The following is a 24,424-nucleotide window of genomic DNA, read 5'->3' as shown; positions in this document are numbered from 1 at the left end:
TTCGTTCTTGTGATAAACATTGGTTGAGACATGAGACGTAAACCAATCTCTTTGAAAATATATAAAAAGTTGAAAACAGTCCACGTTCCAGTAGAAACGTGTAGTAAAAAACGACAGAAAGATTCCTTTTCAACATTGCTGATCTTCTTGGGCCATTATCGCCTATTGAAATGGGTAATGTAGAAAAAAAGGCAATATGGAACTTTTCAGTGTAAAAAAAATCTCTTTTAGGGGGATCGATCGTCTGACCACGTACTTAAAAACCGATCCGAATCATACTTGGGTATGACTAAATTAAAAAAATTGGAAAACCCATTAACATTTATTTCGTTTTAAAAACTAGATATGTGATATGATATGATTTGGGGGCTCTCCTTAGCCGTGCGGTAAGACGCGCGGCTACAAAGCAAGACCATGCTGAGGGTGGCTGGGTTCGATTCCCGGTGCCGGTCTAGGCAATTTTCGGATTGGAAATTGTCTCGACTTCCCTGGGCATAAAAGTATCATCGTGTTAGCCTCATGATATACGAATGCAAAAATGGTAACTTGGCTTAGAAACCTCGTAGTTAATAACTGTGGAAGTGCTTAATGAACACTAAGCTGCAAGGCGGCTTAGGGCGGCTCAAATTGAATATTCTATCAGAAAGGAAATTTAGTGAGGATAATTATACACCTGTTTAATCATATGTCCCCGATCCTTATTTTCGAATGCAGACCTCATTTCTCGTTGAAAATCGACTCCTCATGGTGTCGCGTTACGCTGGAATGTGTCATTTGCTAGTTTGATTGCAATATAAATTTTTGGCTTTTGAGTAGCATCGTTATAACGATTTATTTTAGTTTTACGTTAAATTCTGGGATCCCAGCATTTCCCGGTATATGGAACATTTTTTATTCCGAATCCCGGAACAAGAAAAAGTGCCCGGAAATGGACGCTCTAGATATAATGTAATTTCTATTTTTAGCAGTTTTGATGTACTTTTTGCATAATTTGTTAATATGATCATCACTTGAAAGATTCGTTATTTAAAAACTTTGGCTCATGCTGATTCCTTAAATAATAAAAAAAAAGTACTAAAATCGATTGTTTTTTTTACTAAATTCATAGACTTTTGTAAAAATTGATTTATTACAATAGTACTGCTGTGTGTGCAGTTTATTTCAACAGTTTTCAGCATTCAAACTTAGGGGCCATCCAGAAACCACGTGGTCATATTTTTGAAGATTTTCAACCCCACCCCCCCTTCCCCCATGTGGTTTATCGTGGTCATTTGGCAGACCGCAACTCCCCAACCCCCCCATGACCACGTGGTTTTTTTTATCAAGTACAAAAAATTAAAAAAAAACCTATGTCACTAAACCATATGGTTAATCCGATCAATATTGAAGATGGACAATTTCAACTGATTCAAAATCAAACTAAACCCAACATGGAAATTATAAATTTTCATGGATTCGATTTTTTTAAATAATTATAAAGTTCATCACTGAATATCCCTATAGATTCCTAAGAGTATTTGGCACCTTCCATAGCTCTGGAGGTACTGGGAATTCCTAAGATATATTAACCTCAGCGAAGCATCTGAACTGAACTCTTACAACAAAAAGTTTATCAGAGAATCACAAAGTTAATATGTAATCTTAAAGATGCAAATAAAACCTCCTACTGTTGTTTCTTTTGAGTAGCATTCCTCTAGAAATTCCAGTATTGTTTTCAGAATCATCAAATTAGTTTACCTTCCAATATTAATAGATTTTTCTAAGGGCATACAATTTTAATTCAGAATCTCAAAACTCTCTTCATTATGCCAAGATTCTATGATTCTAATCAGTACCGTAACACAATGTCCTTTATATTTTTTTGCCTGAATTATACAGTTTTGGCTTAAAATGCAAGTTTTCATTTAAAATCTACAGTCTTTAATATCTCTCGGTTCCTTTTGGTATTCTAGAATTTTTTGTTATATTTTGGTATTTAACCCTTTCATGACGATTCAACGTACATATTTAGGGTTTTCCACTCGATCTTGCCAAAACTAATATAGAAAGAACTGGAAAGTCGTATTTTTTCGGGTGTCGTAGTGGCCTAACTGCTCTGAAGTACATATCCTCGAAAGTATCAAACATTATGTCAAGAAACAAAATGTCCTAAGCTGAGAATATATCTACAAATATCTATGTAATCATAAGACATGATATTACGGAGTTTTAGAACGACCCGATCAACCAAGTCCTGAACGATGTATCCGTGTATCGCTAAGCATCCAAACAGGTCCATTGAGCCGATGCGTTTCATTTATTACTTTCACAAGCTACAATATACCTTCCATGAGTCGATGCTCTAAGATACGATATCGACTGAAATAACAACTCAGCCTAAACATTTTTACAAATTTTCCATAACAATTGGGAAATTTCCAATAAAGAAATCATGGTATGAGCAATACAAAATATTAAATTTTCTACAAATAATGCAAAATTTCCATAAACAATTAAAATTTTTCCACAAAACAAAAATAAATTAACACTTTTAAAACCAATAATTGCAAATATAAAAGAAGAATTTTTCATAAAGAAATCAAAATTTTCCACGGAAAAAATACGAACATTCCATAAATAAATCAATCTCAATCTATATACATAAAAATATATACAAAAAAACATATTATAGACTTGGAAACTGCTGAACCGATCAGCATGAAAATTTGTATGCAAAGGTTTTTGGGACCGGGGAAGGTTCTTAAGATGATTCGAGACTCCTCCCCCTTTTGGAAAGGAGGGCTCGAGAACTAATCAAAGAATAAATTGATTTTAGGCGAAACGAAGTTCGTCGGGTCTGCTAGTATTAGAAATAAATAATTGCAAAATTTTCCACAAAATAAATATTTTTTTTACCAAAAATAAAAACCTTTCCACGGAAAAATCAATAAAGGGCTTTGAAAACAAAAGGAAATTTTCCATTAAAGAATAAAAAAAGCAATAAAATTAAGCATTTTTCCATAGATTACCCCTTCTTCAAAAGCGTTTGAAGTTCATGGAAAATTTTATCAATTTGATTGCTTTTTAGTATTTTTTAATGGAAATTTGATTGATGTGAAAGAAACCCAGCATTGCCCAGGTGTTGCAAATGTCACAATGAATTATTTGCAGCATCGCACTCTAGATCAATTTCCGTGCGTTTGTTTTGTTTTCCTCAACAGCTGACCCAGAATTGTATTTTAATGACTTTTTACATTTCCCCGTTAAATTCACGAACTTTTTGTATATACAAACCTTGCGGATCCCAAAACGAATCGGTTAGGAAAAATCTTGCAAATCGGTTAACCCGTTCGCGAGTTAAAACGTCAGGAAGGAAATCTAAACTCATTTTTATTAAATAGAGATTTTGTGGAAAAAAAATATTTTTTTGTGGAAAAAATTCATTTCAAAAAACAAAAAATCAACGGAAATATCAAAGGAACGAGAATCGAGCTCGTCATCTCCGGATTGGCAATCCTACGTTTTCGCTCGCAAGGCTAACTGGAAACTGAACATTTTGAATGCACCCTTTAAAATATTCGAAAAAGTTCTTTTGGAAATGAAGAAGAATTTCTGGTGAAGATTCGGAAGTACTTGTCGAAGAAATTCATTAGAATGTAAAAAAAAAGAAAATATGAACATTTTTTTCCACCGAAAATTATATGTATTTCCCACTGGACTGTTTTGAATTTTCAGACAGAATTCACATGGAATTTTTTTCGGAAGAAATGTTTTCGGAATTTACACTGGAGATGCTTTGTTTTTTTTTTCATTAACAATTTGTAGCAAAATTTTCAGAGATAATTGAATGCTCTGAATGCCAGCTCTTTATCAGATTGTATGAAGTAATGTTAAAGTTTCTACAGGAAATTCCTTTACTGGATTTTTCCTGAATAATAAATTCTTTTGAAGTTTTTTCTTGGATTATTGTAAAAACACGAACATTTTTTAAAATTGTAGCTGCAGTGTGCTGATGCCAAAAACCATCTGCGGCGGATTTTTTTAAAATATTTTTCCATTTTTCCTTTCTAATTTTTTTTTGTGGAAATTGAGACTAAATCGCAACCTGTTTTTTCGTTTATTTTTTTATGGAAATAGGATCTAAGGCTAAGATGGTCCAATAACACAGATATGCATCGGCGTTGCGACCGACGCTGTGTTACCGGTTTTTCTCGATGCACACCTACGTCTTTGTAACGCTGAATTGAAAAGACGCTACGTGGGCATCGGCCCTAATTTTTACACCGCTTGTTATTCACCAAAAGTTTTTCGTGTTAAAAAAAACACGTGGTTCGAGAGCAACACCCCCCTCCCCCCATGTGGCTTATCGTGGTCATTTTCCAAACCCCCCCTCCCCCATATATGACCACGTGGTTTCTGGACGACCCGTTACGCCAAATGCTTACTTTAGGGTTATTGATCAACCGTGATGATAATTATTACAATAATTACAATGTTAGGAAGAAAAGGTCCACAATTTTAAAGGGAGTGGTCTAGCTGGGTAAAATCATGACCATCTGTACGCATTTGATTTTCCTTATACAACTCAATTTCTTCTAAAATGAAATATTTCAGAAATGTAATTCGAAGACAATAAGATAGTGTAAGTACTGATTACTAAATCAAACTTTCAAAGCATTTCTATCAAAAGTTATTCTAAGGCAACAGTTAGGTGCGCAAACTTGCCCCGCTTTACTCTTCTATAAAATTTTCAATAGTCGGTCCAGTTATGTTTTCAGACAGCTAAAAAAAAGTTTTAAGAAATAAAACGCGTTAAAGCTTCCTTAGAGATTAGAGCTTGAATTTTAAGCATTATAGACATTCTTCGCACCTATCATCATTTAGTATATCATTTTTGAGGTCCAGAATGACCTTTTACGATGAGATAAACGCAACAAAATCGAGTCGAATTTTAATCCATAGCTACATGGCCAATTTAATTTTAAATTACAGGCACTAACTGTTTATACATACACTAAATGCTAAATGCTATCTATTGCATTCTCTTTATATGGTTTATTAATTTATTTAACGGCAATAAATAAAAAAGGTTTAACGGAAGCTGCCTATTAAAATGATATAATACGTTTTATGTGATTATGGATCGATCTATTAATCTACTGGCTTAGATGATGAACCATGAAAAAAAGGTTTCAAAGTCACACGGTACGGGCGGCAAAGGTACGTGTTACACATTTCCAGTAAGACGCGATTCAAAGCCACTTGTGCACACAAGTGTCGCCAAGAAGGAGAGAAAAGGAATTGCTGTACCGGTTAAGATACAGTGCATTGAAAAGAAAAAGAAATGAAAAATAAATAAAAATATTTCCATTTTGTACGATTATACTGCGCTGTATTAGAATAATGAGTGACGATAGTTTACCGCGGTTCCCTTTCGTTTATCGACGAAATGTTTTGTCCCGCTACCCGCTTGGCCAGGTTGATACGTTTACTGTATTAGATTTTCCCGGTAGCCGCACTTCGACGTAACCACGTGGCCCACTTGAACAGCAGGGTATCCCAAAAACACATGCTTCCGGATATGGAAATGTGTTTAATAGAATGTACAGTACATCAATAAAAATACACACTTTTTTATTGGCAAAAATTTAAAGAAATTTACAAGTAAATTTCATGTGTGCGGTAATAATCATCATCTATAGGAGAAACCACACAAAGGTTATTAATAAAATTAGGATTATGTGTGAAGCCACATACATACCATGCGAATTCACATAGTCATCACAAACTAAATGCTATAGTCCAAATCTAGCAAAATAGTACTCAAAAACAAAGTGCTACCGAAATATTATCATTTCACTTCGGAAACAAACGTTTGTAGGTCGCTCTGATACCCATATTTGTATATACCAAACCAAGTATTAAATCCAGAGATTAAAGATTTCTTAATTAACTTCACATGCTACGATGGACACCTTAATCTTATTGCTTTAGTATGTTTATTTTAAATAAAATATAATTGGAATTATATATTTACTTTGCTGGTTAATTGAAACTAATAATAATATCAAACTGCCAAATGTAAATGAATTGTAACAATAAAAGTAAATATTACTAATATTTCTTACAAATAAGCAGCGTTGATCGAAAGCAAAAACCCAAAGAAAGTCTGTCTAAGAAAAAAGCACCGAGCGGGTAAAAGTATTATGGTACACCCTAAAGCACCGCTGCTATCCATCATACGTTTCTACGTAGCAAAGGATGCTCTAGAACTGCCTCCGGGAGCAAGTTGTTACTGCCCAACCATGTATGTTTTTCATTCCTAATCATCAGTTGTAATGGAACAGATCTTCATTCTTCAAATGAGGTTTTAGTACCCTCCGTGTATACATCATCATCACCCAGTACGATAATACACTTATTGTTTATTAAAAACAGTGTGGAAGAAATGAATATTGCTGACTTAATTCCAATCGATCTGAGTAACGATCATGACTACCCGTCGACCAGCAATTCTTCGCTGGACGTCGAGGTGGACAGTGGTAACGAACACCAGACAGCATCGAACAGTGCAACGCATGTAGATCGACTTCCATCAGAAGAACTTAAAAGTGTGTCCTTTCGAGGAAAAAGTGTTAGAACGATGAGCAACGAAAACATCCATCCACGTGTCTTACGTTCATCCAATCGTACATCCATGTATGCAAGTTTAGCTTCGGAAAGTGCGTTGAAAGTAAATCAATCCACGTTTTCGCCACCGCAAGCGCTGCTTCAGATTAATTCCACTGAAGAAACCTCACCAGTGGTCACTATAGACATTTCGAAGGCTGTAGAAGCGAGAAGTAATGATCCGAAAGGAACCGCCGGGATAACTTGCAGCGGGTACTGTAGTGATAATTATGCGAATTCACCTTTGTCGGGCAGTTATGGATCGCCCGGAGCAAGTGTGTTACTTAGAAGTGCAGGAAACTCAGAGTCCTTGATACAGTTCGAAACCAGTGTTTGGAAGAAGCGAGCTCTCGAAATGGAAAAAGGTATAGAATGCAATTCAGAAAATTGCTATCAATGGTTGATGGACTAGATCTTGCATTTTTTTGGCAATAATACCAAGTTTTACAATTTGTGTTTGAGTGATAAAACAGTCTACTTTTCCATATCTTAGCAATGAGTGTTATAATGATCATTATAGCACTCAAGCAAGTTCATTTAAAACACTTATAAGTGTGCTGTAATGGAAAACCAACAATCGAAATGTCTTTTCATAATCATATTTTGCTCAATTAATGTTCAATCACAGACAAACAGACATAACACATTGAACATTTACTCATCAAATTCATCGTCGTACAAACACTAACGACATCTGTTGATTTCAGTTAGTTGGGCAAATCACGAACCAGATGGCGGTAGTGAGTAAACGTCAAACTTGAGCAAATCCGATGCGCGCGCCACAAGTGATCAATTGGCCAACTAATAATTATTTGAATTGACCAGTAATTCAGTGAACGATGGAAATTTGACGAGTGTTATGTCTGTTTGTCTGTGGTTCAATGTTCAAATAGTGTGTGGACTACATCGCGTAATCACAAGCCATATGTTGAGGGCTGAGTGTTCCAATTTTTTAGAAAAAGTTCAATATCGCTCTAAAACTCATCCAGCTGTAAAATGTAGTTTTGGGAACTATTCACAATCATAGTGATATTTTAGTGAAGGTACCCAGAAAGGGTACCTGACTGTATGCGATAACTGGCGAGGCATTATGTTGTTGTGTACCGTTCTCAAAGTTCTATGCAAAATTATCCTAGCCCGGATTCAGGAGAAGATCGATGCGACTCTCCGGCGGCAGCAGGCCGGATTCCGTGCCGGAAGATCCTGTGTGGACCATATTGTCACGCTCCGTATCATTCTGGAGCAGGTCAACGAATTCCAAGAGTCCCTTTACTTGGTATTCATTGACTACGAAAAAGCTTTCGACCGTCTCAATCACGAGAATATGTGGGGCGCCCTGAGACGCAAGGGGGTTCCTGAGAAAATCATTGGCCTCATCGAAGCACAGTACGAGGCCTTTTCGTGTAGAGTGCTGCGCAATGTGGTCCTGTCCGACCCTATCCGGGTCGTAGCTGGTGTGAGGCAAGGATGTATTCTATCACCGTTACTGTTCCTCGTCGTAATCGACGAGATTCTGGTAGCTGCGATTGACCGTGAACCAAACCGCGGGCTGTTATGGCAGCCTATAACCATGGAGCACCTAAACGACTTTGAATTGGATGATGACGTTGCACTCCTCGCGCAACGGCGCTCTGATATGCAGAGTAAGCTCAACGATCTGCCGAGCGCTCCTCTTCGGCAGGTTTAGTCATCAACGTCAACAAAACCAAATCGTTGGATGTAAACACGGTGACTCCTTCCAGTTTCACCGTAGCCGGGCAACCAGTGGAGAATGTTGAAAGCTTCCAATATCTTGGTAGCCAAATAACGTCAGACGGCGGTACTAAGATCGACATAGGCGCACGGATCAAGAAAGCAAGGGCTGTCTTTGCGAGTTTAAGAAATAGCTAAAAAAAAAAACAAACAGAGTGAACGAACCAAAATACGAATTTTCAACTCTAACGTGAAATCTGTGTTGTTATACGCTAGCGAAACATGGTGTGTATCAGTGGAGAACACTCAACGGCTGCAGGTGTTCATTAACAGATGCCTGCGGTATATAATTTGGGCCTGGTGGCCTCACAACTGGTTCTCAAACAACGAGCTCCATCGTCGTGGTCACCAGAGGCCGATAGCAACAGAAATTCGGGATCGGAAGTGGGGTTGGGTCGGCCACACTCTACGTAGGGGCGGAAACGAAATCTGTAAACAAGCATTAGACTGGAACCCAGCGGGACATCGCAGCAGAGGCAGACCCAGAGGCTCATGACGGCGAAGCTTCAATAAAGAAATAAAAGAAGTCGACCGAAATCTAACCTGGCAACAGGTTAAAGCGATAGCCGGGCAACGCTCAGGATGGAGATCCTTCAAGTCGGCACTTCGCACCACCGGAGGTGTACAGGATCTATAAAAAAATTCACAATCATACCGTTTTGGCTCAAATCTCGAACATGACTCATATTCTGTAACCTATCTTCTCGAGCAGGAGAAAATAACTCAATAGCACTTAACTAATCTAAACTAATCTAAACCGCGTTTCGCAGGACGCTTGCTGGTCACATCAATCTAACTAATTGCGTTTCTTAAACATCAAACATTTTATCTTGTTTCATTGTCTCAACTAATGTTTAGGTTATTGAAGGCCCAAAGAACCCCTTTTTGTTGAAACCTCAACCATTTGAAAAATCGAAAAATAAATAGAAAATGGGCTACAGTGTGACCGTCCTGAAGAATTGGGTTGGTGCACACAAAACACAAAAATGGTTTTATTAAATGTTTTGAACTTTATGTTTGAAAGTCGCTTTGTTTTCTTGAAAATAAAAGGTTTTTTCCCTATTGTAAAAGTTATCTGTTCAAATTAAAAGTATTTTTGTGCTGTTTAAAATGTAAATTTAAAAGTATTTTCTTTCAGTGCAAAAAATATAGAACTGTCAAACACCCAACGAAAAAAAGATTTGATTTGAGTTTGTGTGTGTAAAATTTTCCAAAACATAAAGCGAAAGCAAAACATTTTCTGAGCGAGCTTAAAAACGTTAAAAATTTCGTAATTTCTATAGTTTTATTCTAGTTCCAGAAGTTTCATATAACATTTGGGAATTTTTGATTGCTGGAAAATGTGGTATTGAGCGGAAGGTAGGTTTTGAAAGTTTGTAGGCATATGGTTATGAGAATGTAAATCCGTGGATAAACAAATAATGTTACCCATGTTTTAAAATTTCCGTAGAATTTGAAAGTACTGCCATGGAGGCGATGACGATCTCTGGCAGACCGGGAACAGAATTAGTATATTGCCCACTGAAATCCACGCAAAGTAACACACAACAGGGACAAAAAAGAGGTAAATTTTCAATAACAAGTGTTTATTCAGTAATTTTGATTTCATTTTTGTACAATTATAGATTTTTCCAAACATTGTCGGAAACATTGTCAGGATTTCTTTCAACCTCCCGTGCGAGAGTTTTTGCGTCAGCTTAAGTTCCGCGGTATAGCATTACTGACTAATATACCCTACTCCTCTTGTTGTCCTCAGCGTTGGATAGTAAGTACAGGTAAGTACATTTTTCTCTATTCCCGTCTAATCATACAAAGCTTTATCCTATTCCATCCGACGATAAGTTTTTTTTATGCATAAACATATTAATTTTTATTCATACGATTTGTTCCAGCGCAACTGTTATTTGTGTTCCTGGCCATCAGTAAATATGGAGCACGGTTCGAAACCTGTCATCGTCGGATCTACCAGAACAGTCAGAAGAAACAGCTCCCGAAAAAACATAATTGCAACCCGCTATGCATGTGAAAGAATATTTGTATTAATCAAGTTTGTTTAATAAAATGTGTCTCGGTTTACAAAGCTCTCTTTCTTTTATGATTCTTCAAAGAAATGCTATCAAAATATACGAAATATACCGTCATTTGAACAAAAATAACACCTTAACTTCAACAGTGTACCTTTTTTATTTGACAGTTATTTACAATTTGTTTTTAAAAGTTCAAACTTTTAATTCTAGAGCAGCGGATAACTAATATACTCTTGATTGAATTAAAAGTAGACGAACTTTTATTCCGAAAATAAGCAACTCTCTACGAAAAAGAACCAATGCAACTTTTTATTTTAACCAACGGTTTTTTTATTATTACTAATGATTTTTCTTTCTGTGTGTTGATTCATAAGATCATGCCAAAACAAGTTTCCAGCGCCTTTACTATTTTTTTATGTGAATTTAAAAAAAAATCGGGGCGTCAAAAAATATGGGTTCCTATGAAAAAAAAAAAATACCCCGCATAATTGAAAACGTTTTGCATTACGGTTACTACCATTAATATGAATTATCCATTATGGTTACTATTCATATCACAATCAATTTGAAGTATGATTGTATATCTATCTAGAATTAAAATTGTACAACATTTTTAATCTACAATGCCATATATAATAATTTTATGATTTATTGATATTTTACAATTTTTTATGCTCCGTGTTTGATTGTATTTTGAAATACCTAAAATGATAAAAAATTATGTATGACTGATAACTGATTCAGCAACATTGTGATTCCACGAATACATTAACCAATCATATCGTTCAATGATAAACATACGATAGGTGTTTGTTTTCTGGGTTTAGTGGGTAAATTTCGAAATAAGGCAGAGTTGTTTTTCCGTGGAGCAGCCATGTTTGTAGTTTCGATCGAAACAGCGTCATGTATTATTTTACGATCAGTTTTTCATCGGTTTATTCAATTGCTTTTTGCTCCAAAAATTCTAAGGAAGGTAAGTAATGACCTTGGTAATGATATTATAGTAATTTAAATTTTGATCAATGATGAATACAATATAATTTCCTCGATAATTTTCTTGATTATTTCCCAGATTCATCCCTCCATTCATCCATCAGTTTTAGACCTCGTTCGAGACAATGGAAATTCAAATTGATATTTGTGTAAAAACTGTTTATGGGTAAGTTCTTTTTGAATACATTACACTCTGCAATGTTTTTCATAAGCATATTTCTTTTCTTCGTTTTTTGCAGTCAACGTTGTAAGATGAGGATGGCGGTTTTCCAGGCTCCCTGCAGAAAAAAACAGTATGAAGTGCTATTTGATTGCTGTATAAAATAAAGTATAAAGTGCTATTGTTTTCTCGTACTTCATGAATACATCGGATTTACTTTAATAAAACATATATAAATTATGAAAATATGGTGTATTTTAATTAAACAAGGGGAATTTATTTAATACTTTCACTACTAATAAAAAATAAGAGATATGGTTCGCGTATTTTTTTATTTTTATCATTCTACCATGTACAGATTACATCCCATATTGTTTTATCTGTGAAAAAGAGATTGTAAATGAACCAAACCATGTATTGTGCATCGAAAAATATGTACTGAAAAATGAACGTTTTTATATGGTAATTATACTTAACCGCCCATTACCCATATACTTGATTCGCCAAACACAATATAACATACTGTGAAGACCATTTATGAGATGGTTAGTTTATCATATGTTTAGACAGCAATCACAACAGTTGGGATATCATAATATACAGTCATCAATGATCTGAGGAATCATCCAATTATGGTTCACAATTATGCGGGACTTTCAATAGTAAAAAATTTCAATGATATGGAAATGCTAATATCATCTTCCAAACTTGGACGTACATGTTCATGATAGCATTAGAGGCGAAAGTATAGAATTGATAGTTCCGTTAGGATACGGCAGGCATGAAGAATGTTTTTTATAGAAGTAGTAAAAAAAAAACCTCAAAAGCGTACTACCGCGCATGAGGAGGTATTTTTTTTAACAATTCGATTTCGACATCAGCGTTTCAGGATTTCGGCAACGTTTGCTGCGATTTTACATCGAATAACAAATCTTTAGTTTTTAGTCTTCATGTAGACTACTAAGTCAGATAAAAAAATATACAAATAAATAAATAAACGAATTGCTAAAAGGCTTATACATTCTCTCAGCAGTTTGAGATTGTCCAACATTTTAGTTTAGGTCTCATTTGTCCTATTGAGTGTCAAGTAAGCGGAAGTTTGAATACATTCTCAATTAAGATAATATGTTCATTTTCTTCTTCTTCTTCTTCTTCTTCTTCTTCTTCTTCTTCTTCTTCTTCTTCTTATTCTTCTTCTTCTTCTTCTTCTTCTTCTTCTTCTTCTTCTTCTTCTTCTTCTTATTGGCATTACATCCCCACACTGCACTGGGACAAAGCCGTCTCGCAGCTTAGTGTTCATTAAGCACTTCCACAGTTATTAACTGTGAGGTTTAATAACTGTGGAAGTGCTTAACGAGCCAAGTTACCATTTTTGCATGTGTCTATCATGAAGCTTTTATGCCCAGGAATGTCGAGACAGTTTTCAATCCGAAAATTGTCTTGACCGGCACCGGGAATCGAACCCAGCCACCCTCAGCATGGTCTTGCTTTGTAGCCGCGCGTCTTACCGCACGGCTAAGCTGCCGTAATCTGAAAAAGTAACGTATACGTCATTTTCCAAAAATGGTGTTAACGAGTACTACTCATCGAGTTCTTTAACAGAAAAATGGAGAACATGCATGTTGTAAAATGGCGGTTACGTCACTTTTCCAGATTACGGCAGTAAGGAGGGTCCCGATAATATGTACATGTGATTTTACAATTAGGTCCGTGGTGAAAATCAAATTTACTACATGTTTTACTTCTCTCATTTCCAAAACACCAAATCTGGCGTAATAATTATTGTACAGTGCTGAAAATGAAGTGCTCTTGAAAAATAACTGAAAAAAGCACGTTGTTGTTGCTCCTTTGAAGTCACAAACTGTTCCAAGACTTGAATAATTCAATTATTGCAAGGATGTGTGCTTTCCAGTCAAATGATACAGACTGAGCTAGAAATTGAAATGTCTTCCACTTATTTTTTGGACGGATTCTTAAATATGTTTAGCATGACTTTGTACGAAAGAGAAACATGCAGCCTATAGTTTCTCGAGTTTCCAAAATTAAAGAAAACGGACAAAATACTAAAATGTGCAACTGGGTTCCAACTAATTTGAACGTTGCAGATCTCGCGATGAAATCGTCTAAATTTGCGAACATGACGGACATGGTTGCATGGTCCGGAATTTTAAAGCCAACATTCGAGTGAATGGCCAAAACAGGAATGTGTTACTTTGTCGTCTGTGGAAGCTGTGAATTTTCACGTGGAGATAGCAGCTTCCATCAAGTACATGAAAACGAAAATACTATAACTTTGCCCGATATTCTCCTAAAATGAGAAAAATCCTATCACGAAAAAGCAAAGAAGTTTACAAGAAACATGTGGTATAAACGTGTTCAAATTGAGTCTTTTCCGATGAAGTTAGCAGCATAACGGTACATACTTTACGGGTGCAAATCAAGAGTTAAAGAAATTGACTAAGGAACTCTAGCAGCAGCAAATTGAAGAAACTCTAAGCGTGAGAGGTGTAGCACTATGCACTATGTAGAAGGAACTATGTTGAAGGAAAGGCATCCCACGGATTTAGTTCTTCGTACTATCTTATGTGAAGTTATGAATATCATCAACAATCGACCATTGACAAAAATTTCAAATGACCCTCATGCTCCTGAACCAATATCTCGATACATCCTGTTACTTGGAAGAAATAACCACATGCAGTATGATCACGATTTCGAAGAAAGCAATTTGGATTGTAGAGCAGCTTATAAGAATGCGCAAATATTTGCCGATCATTTCTGGTCTAAATGGGTGTCGGCTTACCAGCCGAATTTAATGAAGCAACAAAAACTGGCGAGATAACCAAAAGTATTAGGACTTTGCAGTAGGTGATTTGGCTTTGATCGTGGACCAAAAAATCGTGGATGCTGGCCTAGAGGTGTTATGCGCAAGGGCGTAGCCAAAGGGGGCAGGTGGAATAAATGGTGGAATGATTGAACTAAATGGTGGAATGATTGAACGTGTACTGAAATGAATTCGCTTAAACATGTGCACTTTACGATCCAATCATATTTAGAAATAGGTTTTTGAAATTCAAAAGATTCCCAAAAAAACTTATAAGGGTATCCAGGATCCATACTATAAGAAATTTCAAAACAACTCGAAACATTTCGGGCTCAAGAATTCTCCTAGAAATCCTTCTAGAAGCTCCCCTGGGAACTTTTAAATTCCTCCGGAAAGTTATCCACAAATTCCTCTGAAAATCGTTTGAAAATCCTTCTCCTGTAATTGTAATTTCTCCTTATCTAGAAATCCCCAACTATTTTTTTTAGGAAATTCATGTGGAAGTTTCTTAAAATTTTTTTTCTTCCCTTCAGTTACTTCTAGACATTTCTTAGGCTATTCTTCCAGGAAAATCTACGACATTTCCTTCAGGAATTCATTCTAGCGTTCCTCCAAGAATACATACGGAATTTCCTCCCGAAATTCCACTAGAAGTTTCTTCAGTAATTTATGACGGAAATCCTCCGATTTCGCTCCATAATTTCATCTGCTAATCTATAAGAAACTGCTCCGGGCATTCCTCCAGGAACTCTTCCTTAAATTCCTCCGGGATAACTTCCAGGACTTTTTCCGGGAATACCTCTATAAATTCAATAGCGAAATCCTCTAGAATTACATTTTGGAATTCTTTCTGCAATTATTTCAGAATATCTTTCAAGAATTCCTCTAGAAATTTCTTTGGGAATTTCTCCAAGAATTCGTCCAAGTACTTCCCCGGAAATTCTTCTCTTCCTTCAGGAATTTCTCCGGGATTTTTTCCGCGAAATTGTCCTAGAATTCTTTCCAGACTTCACTCGGAATTTACTCCAGAATTTCATTTGAAAATTAATGTTAGAGTTCCTCCAGGATATCTTCCAAGAGTTCTTCCAGGAATTTCTTCAGAACAAACAAAGAACAGTAATTCATCTGGGAATACTTTCTGGATTTCATCTGGTAATTTCTGCATTAATTCCTCCTGGTATTTTTTCTGGAATTTCTTCTGATATTTCTCCAGAAATTCCTTCATGAACTTCTCCAATAATTATTTCACTACTACCTTGTGAGAATTCCTCTGGAAGTGCTTGTGGGAGTTCCTCTGACAGTTCTTCCGAAAATTCCTCTGATACTTTCTCCGGGAATTCCTACAGAAATTCCTCTGGGAGTTCCTCCGGAAATTACTCCGGGAGTTCCTTTTCAAAGGAACTGCCGGTGAAACTCCCGGAGAAATGCTCATAAAAACTGCTGGTGGATCTCCCGGAGGAATTCACGTAGGAACTGCCGGAGGAGCTCCCGTAAGAACTCCCGGAGGAACTCCCAGAAAAAATATCGGAAGAACTTGTGGAGGAATTTCCAGCTAATTTTCTGAAAAAAAAAGTCTAAATGATTTTCTGCAAAAAGCCTGAATGATCTCCTGGAAGAGCTACTGTTGGAACACCCGGAGGAATTTCTAAAGAAACTCTCAGGAGAATTTTTGAATGAACCTCCGGAGGAACTGCCAGTGAATCTACCAGAAGACTTCTCGGAAAAAATCTTGGATAATTCATCTTACACACTTAAAATAAATCGCCGAATTCGGTAAAATTTTACCGAAATCTCAACAGCAGAACTGTTCGGTAAATAATTTAATTGATTTTCGGTGATTTTGACAGTTGAGCAATGGAAAAAATTACAAAAAATCTGTAAAATAAATTACCAAACAGTTCTGCTGTTGAGATTTCGGTAAAATTTACCGAATACGGTGAAATGAGTTAAGTGTGTATAGACAAATCTCATCTAGCTGAAACCTTTGTAGGAGTATGTAGCTGAACCATCATCATCATCAGAGGTCCTCCCGGAGAATTCCTTGAAGAGCTCCCAGAGAAGTTCTCGGAGGAGCTTCTGGAGGAATTTCTGTATAATTCCCGGAGGAAATTCTGGAGAAATTCCCAGAAGAATTTTCAGAGAGCCCCCGTAGGAACTGCCGATAGAACTACCGGAATAATTCTCGGAGGAAATCCTGGAGGAATTCTTGGAGGATCTGCTGGTTGAACTCTTGGAAGAATTCCCGGAGGAACTCCCGGAGGAATTTTCGAAGAAACTCCTGCAGGATGTCCAGTGGAAATCTTGAAGTTTCCACCGGAATTCTTTCTGGATTTCTTTGGCAATTAATCTGGGAACTCCTCCAAAAATTCCATTGTTGATTTTATTTTCGGTTTAATTTCTGTGTAAATTTTCGGTGGAAGAGAAATTCTTTGAAATTTTCACAAGAAATTATTCGAAACTTTCACGGAAAGAAAAATGGAATTTACACAGGAAGTTCGAAGATTTTTCGCAAAATTCTCAGGAATGTTTATTGGCAATTCTGCGGAATTTCCACGGAATATTCTTAGGAATTCCACGGTGCCATTGTTCAGATTTTTTTATGAGAAACAGCACGAAAGAATTATCTGAAGAATTCCCTGCAGAACTTAAAAAAGAATTCGTGGGGGATTTCTTGGAGTAAATAATGCTGGAATTTTCGGTCAATTCCCGGCGAAATTGATGGTGGAATTCCTGAAGACATTGCCGAAGAAATTGCTGGAGGCATTCCTGAAGAAGCCGGGCGTGAATGCGTTACGTTTATTGGCATTACGTTTTAGTACAAAACGCTGACTTCAACACTGACGCGCAACGCGCTGTTGAGATTCAGCCCTTACTGTTGGTTGTGGATTTGGTTTCAAAGTGTTTGGAGTTTAGAAGGAAAAAGTACCAAGCACTAATATTCATGTGTTTTTATAAAGCTACTATAAAACTACGATTTAGAAGAACTAAAAAATGTGCCCCCCCCCCCCCCCCAATCGAAATCCTGGCTACGCCCATGTGTTATGGCGAAGATTAATGATGGACCGGATGGGAAAGTATGAACAGCGACAATACGAAAATCCCGAGCCATCCTCGTCAGACCGATTTCAAAAATAATACTGTTAGGGGAGACTGGGTGGACTTGATCCCCTTTTCTGATTTCCGATTTATAACAACCAAAAACAAATAAACATACGCGATTTCCACACTCTCTAAGAAATATAGTATTTAACTTTACTGATGTAGTGATGTCAAAAATCGACTTTGAAAATATTCGGGGGAAATTGATCCCTCTCTAAGAACTTGCTTTAATAAAATTTGAAAGGTGCCCTCAGATTTATTAAATATTATCCCTTCAAAATACGCGGAATTATCGAATTGCTGTGCGTATACATGAGCGATTTTTATTATTGAATTCGACAGCACATGCAATTTTAAAATTTGGGGAGACTTGATTCCCTTTCTATGACATCTAAGCAATAAATAATTTTTCCTGACAACCCTTCATCAAATCCGTCAAATCTACAAAAAATTAGAAGCCTAAGAACAGATTTATATTTTTTTGAATTTTTTCGCCAAATTTGTGTATGGGTGACTAACGGGGGATCAAGTGTCCCCATATTGAGGCAATAACTTCAAATCCAAATATCCCAAGACTTTGATGGAATGTTGACATTTTCATCAGTACAGATCATTCAGCATATTTATGGCTTTGTGTTGTGAAAAAACGAAAGCATTTGGTCATTGTTTTGGAAAGTTGTTCAAATTTTGCGTGGCCAATAAAAAAATCGTTGCGTGGAAGGTCAAAACCAGAGTCTATTATATAGAGTTGCGCAAAGAGGATCTTCTTACACTTATTCTGAACGATCTTCTTGTTATTCTGTTTGCATCTTTCATTTTTTTTCAACCCTTAAAGTGACTTCACGGGAGTGTTCACTGCTAAAGCTTTTTAATTCGATAACCAAGTCACCCACAGAGTGCAAACACGTGAGTTTCTTGTTGCTACTTTATTGGGGGGTGTATTGAAGTTTTTTGAAGCTGTTTTCTAGAACAAATCTAATACATTTCAATTCATGCGTTTTAATTCGCCATAATAATCATTAGGCGATAACAATACTTCCGCCTTACCAACAAGCGTTTGTTTACTTTGCTCGATAGGTAGACGGTTTGACAGTTCAATAGGTAGATTTGGCTTCACTCTTTGCGTAACTCTATATATAATAGACTCTGGTCAAAACATACAAACCGCCCTGCAGAATAAATAAGGTTGTCAATCCAAAAAATAACTCACCACATAAAGGTCATTTGTCTAGAGGATCTATACTAAAAAATACGCTAGAACAAAACTACTTTAGTTCTCGATAAAACAGGGGGTGATCAAGTCTCCCCGGGGATCAAGTCTACCCACCTTCCCCTACAGGCTAGTTCCATTGGTGCCCTGGAGAATATTGGAGATCAGAAAATTTTCATTACCTCAACATTGTGTAGAGCATATCAATAAAATCAGTTTAATTTTCACACCGTATAAAAGTCGGGTTTCAAATTTAAGAAAAAGATAATGGTTTCCAAAGTTCTACGGTTTTGTGTAGTGAAGAAGAAATGCAGTGTTGCATCAAGTCGTTGTCCTGAGTTCCCTGATTGAACCGAGAAAAAATGATACTTCTCCCCCGGCAGTTTCCCTCAGTGTCCAGTGTCCCTGTTCAAGCTCGGAGCCATCCTGAGTGCCCGACCGACTGAAGTAACATTGGCCCTTCTGCCCCGGCAGGTTAGTGTCCCTGTTCAAGCTCGGGACAACTACAACTAAAGACCGATATTACCTTCACAGTCTCTTTGTTGATCTGAGGTGTGAGAATTGGGTTGAACGCTCGCTTGCGTCTATGAGGGCGGACACAGTAGCAAATTAAATACAATATGGCTAATCTAAGACGTTCATAGCAGATTGACCTCTCGTCTGATGCCACGAGGGCGGACGCAGGATCAAATTGAGTACAATATGGCTAATCTAAGGCGTTCATAGCAGATTGATCTCTAGTCTGATGCCACGAGGGCGGACGCAGAATCAAATTGGCGGACTCAGGATCAAATGGCTAATCTAAGGCGTTCATAGCAGATTGACCTCACGTCTGATGCCACGAGGGTGGACGCAGCATGTCCTAAGCTCCTTTTCTTTTTTTCTCTTCAAGGTAAATAACTAGAAAAGTATTTTTGTAAGAATATAGTGTCTTGAACAAGAAAATCATCCCGGAAAAGCTTGTTAGTTGTCGACTAACCGCGACCCCTCACTACAACAGGACTGGCACTGCCAGAACGTGCATATTTTTATGAGTGCTGGATACTGCATTGGATCTAAGACAACCAGCTTAAACAGTTTTGAAACAGCATTCAATGAAGTAATGTCCCAGTAGTTACTAATGTCACGCTTCCTAGCTTTTTTGTAGACTAGGAACTTCTGCGTCTCTATCCAGCAATAGAAAAATGACTGATAGGAAGCTGAAAAATGCACCGAAGCGCAGAATATGATAGATAGAAAATGCGGCAATTTGGGAATCATTGTGTTAGAAACATCCACACAGCTTAGCATTTCTTTTGTGCCAGATTTGCTGTCAAGAAATTGGTTCTTGATCCAAAGTGGAGAGTTTATTATCTGGACAGAGGAAACAACAACCCAAGTTACCAAAAGTTCCTTTAAGAGTACGTTTTTCGCTTAATCAGCTTCATTGAGCTGCTTAAGCGAAAAACGTACTCTTAAGGGAACTTTAGGTTACTTGGGAATGATCCAATGTCCAAGCAACACCCGAAGGGTTGAAGTCACACTTAATCTTAAATTCACCACAATGAGCCACGACACAATACGAATTGATCGGCAATGTGTATCGATGAGTTGAGGGACCTGTTTACTGTTTTCCTTAATGGCCCAATTAGAAAAAAAAATCAAAAACGATTTTTTTTTTCAAAAAATGCATTAAATTGAATGCAAATAAATGTGAATTGATAGAAACAACTGAATTTATCTATTTTGCCAAAAGTGCTCTCTCTTATGTGTTTTTCTCATTACATTTCATAATACACCAGAAAAGCTCAAGAAAATACACGCTAGGCTACCGTAATCTGAAAAAGTGATGTATACGACATTTTCTAAAAATTGTGTTATCGAGCCCTGTTCGCGCACGGGCAGGACCCATTTTCCGTTGTGATATTTAATTTTAATTAGACGGGTTACGGCGACTTCTCACCATGGTGAGGATGAGTATAAAACTGATTTATTTATCTTATATTAATATTAACACACACACATTTCAGACTAACACAACGTTTGTACAAACAAGCCCTTTAACAGAAAAATGGAAAACCTGTAAGTTGTAATATGGCGCATACGTCTCCTTTTCAGATTGCTGCAGTATTCTTTTTTTATATATACACTAGCAGAGAGCAGACCCGACGAACTTCGTTTCGCCTAAAATTGATTTATTCTCTGGTTAGTTCTCGAGCTACTTTATTTGTATGGAAGCCCCCTTTCCAAAAGAGGGAGGGGTCTCGAACCATCTTCAGAACCTTCCCCGGCCCCAAAAACATCTGCATACAAATTTTCACGCCAACGGTCCAGTAGTTTCGGAGTCTATAAGGTGCAGACAGACAGATTTCATTTTCATTTTCATTCATTTTTATGTATATAGATTTTGACCAATAGTAACACATTCGTTTTCGATCCTTTCTTTCTTATATAGATTACAAAAAAACAGCATGTGATCGCGAAAGGACGCGAATGCGTGATATGAACCGTGCCTTCGATTTGCTTCGCTCGAAGCTACCGCACACTAAACCTTCTGGGAAAAAATATTCCAAGATCGAGTGCCTTAGGTTGGTATTCGAAATAAATTAATTACAAGTATGTTGGGTACGTAAAATATAGGATTACTTTTTATTTTCAGACTTGCTATCCAATACATTCAGCATCTGCGAAGTGAACTGCTTTCAACAACACCCCCAACTCATCCTCTGGATTACTGCTACGATATGCCATCATACGAACTGCCGTCTTCAGCGCCTCAGTCAATTGCGTCAACGACATATCTGGATACGGATTCCAATAACAACATTCCTCACCACATTCCTGCACATAATTCGCAGTGGTACATTACGCGAAATCCGGATGGATATAGTTATTATTACTTACCATGATATAAAAAAATAATTAAAGTGATTAAACGTTAAGTTATTTTCTTTTATAAACGGCAACTAAGTGATTGGTCATAGCCGTGTTTGTTGTTTCCATGTCAGTCCTTATTTCCAGCGTACCGTCTTCATTGAGTTTGTAGAATTTCCTAAGAGCCTTCACTGAGGGATCCTTTGCGAACGACATGCGACCGACGGATCTCGATTCCAATTCGAGTTCGTTTTCCTTGGCCGTGCCTTCCTCCAGCACGACAAGGCCAAAATTATGAGATATCATGAAAGCCAGTTGGTTGGTTCCTGGTTTGATTCGTAAGAAACCACTCTCCAGATGCATTGGAGCTCCCGTCGCAGTGTTGTGTGACCGGGCTTCATAGTTGAGAAGCGGTTGGCCGAGGGATTCAAATTTCAGTGTTTCAGAATAGACGAAGTCCTTGATGGTTGGAAAGTGACCTTTCGCACTCACCGATTCCCATGTTCCAATAAGCCACTGGATTGGTTTCAGAGCTTCGTGAATCTTGGCCATATCTGTAGACAAATTGTTAGAAAGAAAACCGTAATTAAGCCACCTAGCAGTGATGATGTCTTTATCCACTTTGCCTTAGCGTGATACATTTCTAACAATAATTGTCTACCCTACGGCGTTTACAAGCGCTTTATAGTTGTAACCAAAAGGAAATTCCATATTATTCTTTATTACATTGAAGTTTTTGGCCGGTCGTTATCAAATTCGATAGTGATCAACTAAACTTTGTCTCCTGATGCGAGAAAATCGGTTGAGGATTATTTGAAAAGTTGGCTAATGTTTTTCTTATCTCATGTGTACACACACACGCACATACACACATACGCACACACACACGGACAAACATTTGCTCAGTTCGCCGAGCTGAGTCGATTGATATATATATACAACACTATGGGTCTGCAGGCCTTCTAAATATAAAATACACAGGATTTTGTTTTTACACGATTTTTTTTCGCTCGTATTTTTGATCGTGTGACTTCAATTTACCACCAAAATCCTCGCAACATGTTTCAAAAAATCCAGAATAAATAAAAAAAATCACATGATAATTAATATGCGTTAAACATTTAGGATGAGTAGAAAATTGAGAAAATGTAAATCGCGTAAAAACAGAATCTAGTGTATGGGTTTACTAGAATTTTGGCACAACTTTGTTGTAAGAGAAAGGCAAAACGCAATGTGAATATTTTAATAGAGAGAATATGAATGAAAACATTATTTATTGTATTTGAATGTTACCTAATTTGATCTGATTAAAATAATCAAACTTATTGCGAAATGTAAATTCCAAACAAACAAAACAAGCCAGCCCGCAGCAAGCAAAACAGAAGAAGTAAAAAAAAACTCAAACGTCGTATATCTAGCTTAGCGTTTTAAAAGATCCTACAACTAAAACGTAAACATATAATGCGCTAGAAGAATAAAAATGTCATGAATCATGATGACAATCGTTCCACATCAAGGAATAAGATGTGATTCACAAAATAATTTAAATAATATTTACTGAACATGACTACAAACCACGAGGTTATAGCTTATTCAGATTATGCCATTTATTATAATAAAAAAATGTGATGAAGAGTAACTTGATGCCAATCCCCATTCAATAAATTTTCTTTCTCCACTACAACACGACATTTATTACGATAAATGGCGTAATCCGAATAGGCTATAAGACTTTTGATTATCTACATTAAACATGTATTTTTTGTTTGTTAATGACAATACATTTTTATGATGATAAATATCATGATGAAGAATAACTTGATGCCCATCTTCATAATATTCAATTTTCTTTTCACTTCAACACGATATTTATCATAACCTCAAAAGACTATAATCCCGTAAAATAAATCAATTTCGAAAAAACTCAGTTCGAAATTTTTAATTATTTGTTAAATATTAGAAAAAAAATCGAATGTATGGGGATTGGCATCAAATTACTCCTTAAAATAATGATATTTATTATCACAAAAGGCGTAATCTAATGCTACGTTTTGACAGGGCAAGTGAATTGAACAACTCAGTTGAATTCAATTGACTTGCCAAAAGTTGAACACAGTGGAGCGACATCCAATTTTTTTACTATGGATTTTGACAGGTTTGCCTGTTTGTTCTTTTTTGGGGGATAAATTTATCCCCCAGTGTCAAATTACTCCAATACTGATTTAATTTGCAATAGTATGTGCGTGAATTTTGAATGTTTACGTTTTTACAGGAGAATATGATGCAAAACGCCCATACCACTCAATAATGCAACATGATACAATCATAAGAAAATAGAGAAAAATTTAACAAATTATCAATTAGAACAATTTTACACTCGATTCCATGCTTCAAACTTAAGAATGGTCAACTTATTTGCTCAATTATTTAGAATGCTAGTTGCACAAGGTACTGTCTATGCCTTTGTTCGTTTTATATCATTTTCACCCTCGCAAATGTTTATGTTGCATTCGCAGTGCACTTGTATTGGTGATTCAGAAAAGATGTGACAAAGATGGCGTAGCTTGTCATCCCCGTGGTTGAACATGTTTGACTTAATAGCAATCGGACATGACTTTGTTCGCCTTTTCAAATGTTGGTCACATAACATCAAAATCTGAGATATTAAAATGTATTCCTTTACAGAAATTAGAAAGTTTGATCTACCGGATCTACCCGTGCATGTGAAAGCACCGATGCTTTATTGCATGCAAATGATGAAGCCAGTTTGCATACAACCAATGCAAGTACAGTATACCCCCGCTGATCCGACAAATGTATGGCCGGACTATCGGGGTTTCTCTCGTTAATCCGACTGT

The 24,424-nt window shown here is 36.7% G+C and overlaps 3 protein-coding genes across 5 annotated transcripts; 2 read left to right on the top strand and 1 right to left on the bottom strand.

Moving 5' to 3' along the window:
- Positions 1-6,327: 6,327 nt before the first annotated feature.
- LOC134207159 (uncharacterized) lies at positions 6,328-21,611 on the top strand. Its single transcript, XM_062682884.1, has 3 exons — positions 6,328-7,013; positions 21,148-21,280; positions 21,352-21,611. The coding sequence occupies exons 1-3, from the start codon at positions 6,428-6,430 to the stop codon at positions 21,599-21,601; spliced, it is 969 nt and encodes a 322-aa protein (XP_062538868.1). The 5' UTR covers positions 6,328-6,427; the 3' UTR covers positions 21,602-21,611.
- On the top strand, positions 9,607-10,528 carry LOC134207151 (uncharacterized). The gene is made up of 4 exons (XM_062682875.1): positions 9,607-9,759; positions 9,851-9,964; positions 10,026-10,175; positions 10,293-10,528. The coding sequence occupies exons 2-4, from the start codon at positions 9,868-9,870 to the stop codon at positions 10,424-10,426; spliced, it is 381 nt and encodes a 126-aa protein (XP_062538859.1). The 5' UTR covers positions 9,607-9,759; positions 9,851-9,867; the 3' UTR covers positions 10,427-10,528.
- Positions 21,314-23,019, bottom strand: LOC134207171 (peroxynitrite isomerase THAP4-like). Of its 3 annotated transcripts, none has more exons than XM_062682894.1 (3): positions 22,860-23,019; positions 21,597-22,120; positions 21,314-21,533 (listed from the first exon to the last, which is right to left on the bottom strand). In XM_062682894.1, exon 2 carries the CDS (start codon positions 22,116-22,118, stop codon positions 21,636-21,638), a length of 483 nt encoding a protein of 160 aa, XP_062538878.1. In that variant the 5' UTR covers positions 22,119-22,120; positions 22,860-23,019; the 3' UTR covers positions 21,314-21,533; positions 21,597-21,635. The 3 variants fall into 3 exon arrangements, with proteins under 3 accessions (XP_062538878.1, XP_062538892.1, XP_062538887.1); XM_062682908.1 differs by lacking the exon at positions 22,860-23,019 and adding an exon at positions 22,293-22,442; XM_062682903.1 differs by lacking the exon at positions 22,860-23,019 and adding an exon at positions 22,228-22,365.
- Between the last annotated feature and the right edge of the window lie 1,405 nt (positions 23,020-24,424).

Source organism: Armigeres subalbatus, chromosome 1 (genome assembly GCF_024139115.2).
Source record: "Armigeres subalbatus isolate Guangzhou_Male chromosome 1, GZ_Asu_2, whole genome shotgun sequence".
Lineage (NCBI taxonomy): Eukaryota > Metazoa > Arthropoda > Insecta > Diptera > Culicidae > Armigeres > Armigeres subalbatus.
The sequence above is the reverse complement of the archived record's forward strand: the minus strand, read 5'-3'. Positions and strand labels throughout refer to the sequence as shown.

Excerpts from the sequence above, each read along its gene's own strand:
- LOC134207151 (XM_062682875.1), top strand. The coding sequence starts at position 9,868 with ATGGAGGCGATGACGATCTCTGGCAGACCGGGAACAGAATTAGTATAT. Across the intron at positions 9,965-10,025 it reads ACAACAGGGACAAAAAAGAG|ATTTTTCCAAACATTGTCGG; the intron begins GTAAATTTTCAA and ends GTACAATTATAG. Across the intron at positions 10,176-10,292 it reads GCGTTGGATAGTAAGTACAG|CGCAACTGTTATTTGTGTTC; the intron begins GTAAGTACATTT and ends GATTTGTTCCAG.
- LOC134207171 (XM_062682894.1), bottom strand. The coding sequence starts at position 22,118 with ATGGCCAAGATTCACGAAGCTCTGAAACCAATCCAGTGGCTTATTGGA.
- LOC134207159 (XM_062682884.1), top strand. The coding sequence starts at position 6,428 with ATGAATATTGCTGACTTAATTCCAATCGATCTGAGTAACGATCATGAC. Across the intron at positions 7,014-21,147 it reads AGCTCTCGAAATGGAAAAAG|ATTACAAAAAAACAGCATGT; the intron begins GTATAGAATGCA and ends TTTCTTATATAG. Across the intron at positions 21,281-21,351 it reads TCCAAGATCGAGTGCCTTAG|ACTTGCTATCCAATACATTC; the intron begins GTTGGTATTCGA and ends TTTTATTTTCAG.